A 9,079-nucleotide genomic window follows, 5' to 3' on the forward strand; every position below is an offset into this window, starting at 1 on the left:
TCCATTCATAAACAAATAAAGACAAACATGTATTATAAAATATTTGGGCCTTCAAGACAATAGTAACCTAGAATTATTTGTTGCAAAATTGATTGTGGGAGCCGAATGATTGTCTATTTTTATCATCAATTATTTCTCTTTGGGTGTGTTGTAAATTGCATTCAATGTAGTTAAACTTCATCGTCATAATGAAATAATGATTAGTTAATTGCGGCCAGTCACATAAGTCAAATAATGTTTTTAAATACGTATTTCAATCCTTAATTTGTAGGCATCCTTTTTATGACGCAGTTAATTAACTTGGTAACAAAAAAAAGGTCTTTATCTATATAATAAATGTGAATGTCAGTGTGAATGTGTGTTTGTCCGGGAATCCCGCCTCAACTAAACAATCTATAATGGTGAAATTTTTCACGTAGCTTGTAAAGGCTTCAAAAAAAGTTATGGCAATTTTTTTTGGTCTTTAAGGCCATTGTGTTCGTTAGATATCATAAAAACAATTTTTGACTTACAACTAACTGACTGTTTCATATAAAACAAAAAATAAACCTTGTACATTTCTAAGAATGATTCCTGTTGTATGTTGGTATGGTTCTTTGCCTATCTTTTTTTAAAATGAGATTTCAAGTTTAGAGAAGAAAAAAGAGAAAATAAGACAAAGGACTATTAATTATAATTGTATAAAAGATGAGCGAACAATAATTTAACTTGAATATTTTTTCTTCGCCAAACTTTATAGGTAATCTCCGTTATACATGCTGCGATAGTCATTCTTGAAACTTTACAGTCTTATTTTTTTATGACCCGCCCAACACTTGGCAAACCTACTCTATCTCCTTGAAAAAAAAAGTTTGCAAAACATATAACAATAATAATTTTTAAAATTTTACATATTTATTTATTTAAATTTATTTTTATTTTTGTAAATACCAATCAAAAGGCTAAAAGTACTCGTATGAATATGGTTTGAATTTGTGTTAACAATAAAATAAAACTTCTTGTTCTTATGGTGAAAACATTATAGTTTGGTTTTTTTGCGAATATTTTAAAGAAATATGCATTAGCTTAAGCGAATTTTTTAAATCAAATTAGTATCCATCCGTTTTGATGAGTTGCATGTACTATACAAACTAATAGCTGTAATTTTACATTTCCTCACAAGGTAAAAAAGAATAAACCAAGTAACTTCGATTAAAAATGTCTGAATATAAAAAAAATCGTGAACAAGGCAATATCATTTAAATAAATTATTGCATATAATTTGATTTAATGTTTTAGAACCATATTGAAAAGTAATGGCGATAAATTGTAGTTTCAAAGTAATGAGCTGCATTTTTTTGACTACAAGCCTCGCAAATTCTCTTTTCTGAGCGAGAAAGGGGAAACTTTCGAGGTTGAAATATGTAATAGGAATTAAGCTCTCGTTTTTTTCTTCAGGGTATTTTATTAAAAAATTGTTTATTTTCTTTTCAAAGATATTATCTATTTTTTCACCGAATTTTATGAGGATGAAATTAACCATATTTGTATAATTACTTCCCAGATATTTATAGACTTTTAAGGTCATAACAACAGCTACTTTTGTAATTCCAAACAAATATTTAACAAATACTTGGAGTTTGTTTTTTTTGCTAATGCACTTTTAAAAAATATATTATATCTCCTGACATAGTTTTGTACAGCTGGCATTCACCATATTTGTGCAATTTTTTCTCCCGCCAATGTATAGATTTTCAGAGAAAAAAGTTTTAATTTTACTATTAAAAAATTAAAAATTACTCTGTTTTTCTTATATCAATATTGGAAAATTGGTGTAACTGAAAGTTGGAAAAGAAATTACATCAATTCAAGATCATTTTTTTCTTCAAATCTCCATTATTTGAAATTCTTACACATATCTAGTCATTAACTATAGCTAAAATTTTTGGGTATCATAAGCCATTCCACAAATTTTACAGCAAAGCTTATAATTGCCTGAGGAATATTGGACTTTTTTTTAAGACAAATAAATTGAAAATTGTACAACATCTCAAATTATATACATCATATATATATATTTTGAAAATTAGAAGAAAGTTTTACTTGAATATACAAAGAACTCATCAGTTTTAAAAACTTATATGAAATATTGTATAAAAATGTTAAATTCAATTTAGACGTCGTCTTTAAACAGATTAAATACGATAAAATCGATCCCACATGACGTCAATCAGGGCGTTTTTCCTTTTTTTTAATTAAAAATAATATTAATTCGTATTTTATTGCACTATAATGAAAACAGCAATATTTTTTGCCAGATAAATGCATCTTTATGTATATACAATATAATATGTATATCTTCTTGAGCTTAATACACATTTAAACTGTCAGTCCTTTTCTAAAAATGTTAATAGACTGATTTCAAGTTTGAAGCCAGTGATGGAATTTTTCTTTGAGGTTGAATATTTTTTTACTAATTTTCCCATTGACATCTCATTTTTCTCAAACTCTAATTTAAAGGTACTGTCTTTATAAAAAAATATGTGTCCCTTTTATGTGCTCCTAAAATAATCAAAGTTACCTTTCTTAATAAATAAGTTCGCCTATTTTTAAGGGAATAACGTCTTTTTTTATAAAATAATGGTGTTGCTATTATTTTATGGACTTTCTTTAAAAACAGATCAATCTTTTTTGGGTCTATTTTCATGTCTGTATATTTCTAAAGGGCCCTTTATATATTTTATTTTTTCAACAAGTCTTCCTTCAATTTTTTCCAGATACCTGCGTAAATAGTCCTAAATTTCCGGCTGACATCCCATTCTTTTTGACCATAATACACGATGCTGAAGTAACCGATTTTTCAAACCTCACAATTCCCCCCCAGTTTTAGCAAAAATTTTCACTCTTAAAGACTGAATTGGAGAGGAACAATTGGGGGCAACACAACACACCACATAAGAGCATTGATTTCCACATTTATATAACCCTCAATAATTGAAAGAAAATAAATACTTAAGGATAAGTTGAACATTACAAAATAAAAAATGTTAAATATATATTTATATATATCTGAAAAGCTCCCATATTTTGCACTTACATCAAACAGTTGAAGGTTCTAGTCAGATTTATGTCCTCTTGAAGAATCAATTTACTCAAAAATTGTTCAGGTATAGACTAAAAACATCTTGTTATTGTTACTGTTAATTTTGTCTTTCAGAATTGGTAAAATTGTTGCATCTATTCTACGAATATCCCAAAATTACCGAAGTCCATAAAATAGTAGACAAAGAGATCCGAAAAACTTTGATGTAAGACTAAGTTTCTCAATGTATAAGGATAGGTGGGAAATTAATATCAATTACGCTGTGACGCACAATAACCAAGAACACCCTTCCTCACTCCATGATGACGTCTCCCAAGCAATTATAATCCTTTACTCCCTCTTCATTATTAGTAAATACAAAATGTAAAATGTTTAACAATGTTTATTTAACAGAACAGATCCTCTCTTCTCGGCTATATTTAAAGGTGTATAAGACATGTCCTTAGGATCAAAGCAAATTTTCTAGTTGATAATCTATACAAATGTTTTTATTTTTTTCAAAGATGTTATTATTATTTAATTCTTGAAGACAGAACATCTAAGTATAAAGTAATAACTCTTGGGTTTTTCATGAAGGAATAAAATTAATCATAAGAGTTTTTTCTAGAATTATAAGGTTAAGCCTTTTTTGGACTTGGAGATGATCGAAATCGTAGTTATTCTAGACTATTTGTCCTTGCTATACATAATTCCTCTCCTCTTAAACATTCTTAAAATTGGGAGGTAAGCCACGTAGATTTTAGCATACCAAAAGAGCATATATTATGCATAAAGAAGTGATAGGTGTAAAGAAAAAACTAAGTATAGGGATTAGAAACAAGTATTTCTTTTCTCTCAACACCCAACAGAATTTTAAACACAAAGATAAACCTATCTCTTCCAAACTGGATACTTAACAAAGATTGTCTCTTCCTCGTAACCAGTCTCTCTGATTATAACAACATCTACCTACAAAAACCTAGTTAAGGGAACTTTAAACATAGTTTTATACAACTTCTTGTTTATGGAATTACATACCTTTATGTTGTCGCAAGAGATGTTAAGCTGATCTTAAGGGATTTCTAGTTAATTTTATATTCCATGTATGTGTGAATATTATTTCTATTTTACAATTTTTTTTTAACTTTTAAGTTTGTTTAAAAAAAATTAATATAAGTACCTAAAATGTTTGATTCTATTTTTTTGTAAATGTATTAAATTCTAAAAGTTGACGACAATAGCCTCTAGGCTATTAGGTCGAAAATCAATAAATGCAATGATTACTGTTAACTGAGTATTATACATTTCAACAAAGTTATATTTTTCAAAAATCCTTTAAATTCCATATTCAGATTTAGTTATAATAATTTTGAGATTTCTTCATTTGAAATTTTCGAGTACTTTAAATCTTTCATTAAATTTGACTCAACTTATGAGAAAGATAAAAATCAATATTCTGAAAAAAAAGTTAATTTATTTATTGAATTTTTTTATGTTGATTTCAAATATGTTCTTATATTTGATATATAATCATACAAATTTGAGAAAATTCAATTTTAAAGATTAAAAAACCACTATATTTTTTATGGGCATTGTTTGAAAAGAAAGAATGTCTTTTTTTTCCAATTTTTATGATGTCAAAGGGACTTATTTGAAGGATAAATGATAAGTGGTTCATTATTAAAAGAGTAATTGGTTCAAGAAGGTCTAATGGAGCTGTAATTATGATTTTGAATTATGAAATTTCGGGTAAAAAAGAAGATATCCAAATATTAACAAATAAATTTATAATTTAGAACTTAAATGTGGATAAATATTTTCTTTTTCATGCTAAAAAGTTGGCTCAAACCTACAAACAGGGTAAAAATACTGAAACACCATATTTTAATCGATAAAAAAAGTAAAAATTAAATATGGGATTTCCAACTTTTTTTTAGAAATTGTGTTAAATATGTTTAAAGTATCTTACCTTTGACATGGAACGAGGCTAAAATGAGAAACAGAAAGGATAGACTCATTGTTTTCCATATATCTATAATCAAAATTTCATGACGTATGGTTTTTTTTTTTGGATATCTAATTTAGTCTGTAATAATGAAACATCACTTCTTGAAGGAAAAGTATCTTGGATTTAAACTTTGTGATTTATATGAAGATAGAAAATTATATTTTGTTCATAACACGATTTAATGTGTCAGAATTGACTAAAATAATATTCGTTTTAGCTCATTCCCCTTTTGTATGTATAAGCTTTTGAAGCGCACGGTTTTTATTAAGAGTTCTTCAGAGTGTGGAAGTTATACGCCCGTGCTTTTTTATTATTCAATTCGCCTTTCCTTTTGCGCCTCCCTTCTCTCTTTTTGTGTTGTGAGTCTTTTGCGAAAAAAGATATAATGAATTGGAAAGGATTGGAGACGAACATAGTCCATTTATATTATTAAATAGAACCGAACAAAAACGGAGGAAGAATTTTATATTAAATTCAAAAGTTTTATAGTTTAAAAGGAAGAAGAAGTCACATCACAAAAGCAACTCAAAATTTTTATTCTTATTAAACCTTTTTTTGCATCGACAATTGCACTCTTAAAGTAGCCAAAATGGATCCTCACAATAAAAGAATTAGAAATTCATAAATTTTATTTAAAAAGTGTCATATCGGAGTCATATACTCAAACCACATATTTACATACAAAGACTATATTTGACTCAAACATGTCGATATTAAGCTTTTTGTGGATATGCAGCTTATGAATATTTGATCTTCCGCGAAAGCTGTGCTGCGCAGGTAGACCCTTCTTTTGATATTTTGGGGGTTAGCTAGAAATGTTTGGCGTCATTTTTAAAAAATGGCATCGATCAACAAAGTATTTGTTCAACAATCATAGCAGAGTGTTCTTCTTGCGATCTGCACCGAACAATACAGTGTTGAGATTGCAAATTTCTTAAGCCTATACAATGTCTTTGTCTGGAGAGTTAGGAAAGAAATGGAAGAGTGTGGATGTGACAGCTAAACTCTGCTCTATGCTTCACTGCAAAAAAAAAATGTTTATTATATTTTTTTATTATTATTTATTTTATAATATTCCTTTTATTTATCAGATGAAGTTATACAGATTAAGTATGCGTAAATATTGAAGGTTTACAATTACTCCATCTGACATAGGCATCTTCTTTGAAGTCCATTTAGATTGAGTATATTTTTTGTTTTTGGAACAACAGAGTATTAAACCCTCAACATTCAACTTTGTTTACATTGTTGGACTCAGTATTTGACTTCCAAGATCCCCGAACCTCAACTCCATGGACTTCTTTGCTTTGGCCCCAGTTGAGCAACGTACTACCAAATCCTCCTGCAACAAAATATCCGAGCTGATATCCAGGATCCGGATCAGGAATTCCAGAATCTGTCGCAGGAGACTGTCATCAAGATCTTTTCCTGTTTCCCAGGTCGAGTCGAGGCAATTATAATGAACATTATACATAACAGCTTACATTTGACATTAGTTTTTAAAGAATCTAATGATTAGATTAGGAGAAAATCCGTTGAAGAAAATGGTTTTTAAATATGTAGAGGTAATTAGGAATTTCTCCTGTTCTTGTTTTTTGTTGGAAATTATTTTTATGCTAACGTACTACATACAAAAAAAAAAGACGTATATATAATACGCTATAATAATATTCTTTGGGATGAATTAAATTTTATTTTCAAATTATATTTTTGAATGGTCGTTTTATAAATGGTTTTGTCATGCGAGGTTTGACTAATTGTCTCTTGTATGAGCATATACACATGTTTTATTTATACATAAGTTGTTTTAATATCAAAGCAGCGATCATAATTTGATTATTATCATTTTTTTTGTACGTATATAAAAAAATGATGCACTTAAAATATTAATAATCAACGCGGATGAATTCATGCGTGTAAAAAAATATGAGGTAGATTTAAAGATTGATACATATTTAATGCTTCAAATAAAAACTTGAAAATAAAAGTTGATTTGAAGTTAATCCTGTGATACTTTTCATTAAAATACTATAGCCTTAAACGAAGCAACCAAACACACCACGTAGCTTAAGGAAATCGAAGTAAGGAAATCGAAGTAAGTGTTTTGTCAGTCCTTAGTTAGGACTGCTGTCCAGACCCTTTATGTTGTTAAATAAATTAAAATCGATTCCTTGTGATGTCATTCAGGGTGTATTTTTTTAATGGTTCTGTTAAATAACATAATTGCTATCTAAGTAAAACGTAAAGTACGTTCCTATTATACCGGGCCGTGCAAAATTATTTACCGATTATGTAAATATACTTTTAAAGAGGTTTTGTGGCAACCATTCTGATTGTTTTGTATTTTTACTGTTAAAATAAACAAAAATCCTTCCTGTGAGAGCGTAACAACTTCCATACGTGATACCATGTCCAATCAGGGAACAAAAATGATCGTAATTGCAGCCCTCCTCCTAGCTGGAGTGCCAACATTAAGGAACAAGTTGGGGCCTCGTTGAAGACAATTTACAACGTTTCCAAGCGCTTGGAGGCTGGGGGTGATCTCAAGCATTCCCCTGGGGCTGGCAGGAAGCCCACTGTCTCAACAAGGCAAGTAAAGGCAGTGTTCAAGAGGACTCCCAACAGGTCCATTGCTGACATGGCCAGAAAGATGGGAACGTCGAGATCAACTGTTTCAAGGGCATTGAAAAGGGCTGGAGGAAAGTCCCTGAGGCGTACTGAACGCCCTCTGCTAACTGAACGTCAGCGAGAAGTCAGACTTGAGTGTGCCAAGAAAATCTTGAATGATATCAAGAGGACGTTATCATCTGGACGCATCATCATTTTTTCAGATGAGAAAACTTTTACTGTCGATCCTGTTTTCAACAGGCAAAATGGCCGTGTTGTGAGCTTTGGAGATGTGCAAGATAAGCACCGCTATGTGGCAACAACAAATCACCCTGCTTTGGTGATGATGTTGGGTCTTGTGGCCTCCAACGGGAAGGCCATGAAGCCGGTAAGGTTCCCCACTAGCTACAGATTAACAGCGGAGGATTATATAAAGATTCTGGCGTCTAAGGTACTTCCGTGGATCAAATCCATCGTCGGCAACTCTCCTTGGGATTTTCAACAAGATGGAGTGGGTGCCCACGGTTCCAAGAAAGCTCAGGAGTGGCTCAAGGACAACATGAAATTTTGGCCCAAGGACTACTGGCCCCCTCAGATCCCAGATCTGAACCCACTAGACTTCTCTATCTAGGCGCACGTGGAGACCAAGCCCTGCAAAAAACGATACAAGAACATAAATGCCTTAAAGGCTGCTGTCAACAAGGCCTGGGCCTCCATGGACGCCGATTACATCCAGCAAGTCTGTGGCAGCTTCAGACGTCGCCTGACCAGTGTGATTGACTAAAATGGTGGCTACATTGATTAAATTTGATCACAAACTATTTTATTATTCTAAAAATGTATGAATAAATTGTTTCTCAAGTCATTCGAAATGTCATTATTGTCCGCGATATGTTCTGAACAAAAATCGGTAAATAATTCTGCACGGCCCTGTATGTATTGCACTATTATGGAAACAAGGATTTTTTTTGCATAATATTTGCAACAATCTTAATACATACCTCATACATCTTATTTGGCTAAATATCCCCTGGACATTTTGATGAAAACTTCTAAGGGCCAATCCACGTTTTGTCGCTAACCCTTTTTTCGGGGTGGGGTTTTAGCCCACCAAATTTTTTATCATTTCTTATATGTATTTATATATTTTGTTTTGGTATCATCACACATTAAATACAGGACAGTCGAATAGATCATTCTAAACAAAGTAGACGTATAAAATAACCAAGCATGTTCCTATGATATTTTAATAGGAATTTGAGTTCGTTAAAAGGCTATTTTTTACCGAAATAAAAACTCCCTCATCCCTCTTTCTATTTCTTTTCTCCTATCTTCTTTCTTTGTTTTCTATTCCCTTGCACTGCAATGCCGGCACTCTCTGCTATTATATATATAAATAAACC

General features: G+C 30.8%; 1 protein-coding gene across 1 annotated transcript in view; it reads right to left on the reverse strand.

The window, feature by feature from the left end:
• The window catches only part of LOC121121617 (neuronal acetylcholine receptor subunit alpha-2), a 244,467-nt gene extending 239,151 nt beyond the window's left edge, over positions 1 to 5,316 (reverse strand). The window contains exon 1 of the mRNA XM_071890020.1: positions 5,031 to 5,316. Coding sequence (XP_071746121.1) covers positions 5,031 to 5,079 — 49 coding nt within the window. The 5' untranslated portion in view covers positions 5,080 to 5,316. The remainder of the gene's footprint in view (positions 1 to 5,030) is intronic.
• Positions 5,317 to 9,079: the final 3,763 nt, after the last annotated feature.

The sequence above is a fragment of the Lepeophtheirus salmonis genome, chromosome 7 (assembly GCF_016086655.4).
Source record: "Lepeophtheirus salmonis chromosome 7, UVic_Lsal_1.4, whole genome shotgun sequence".
Lineage (NCBI taxonomy): Eukaryota > Metazoa > Arthropoda > Copepoda > Siphonostomatoida > Caligidae > Lepeophtheirus > Lepeophtheirus salmonis.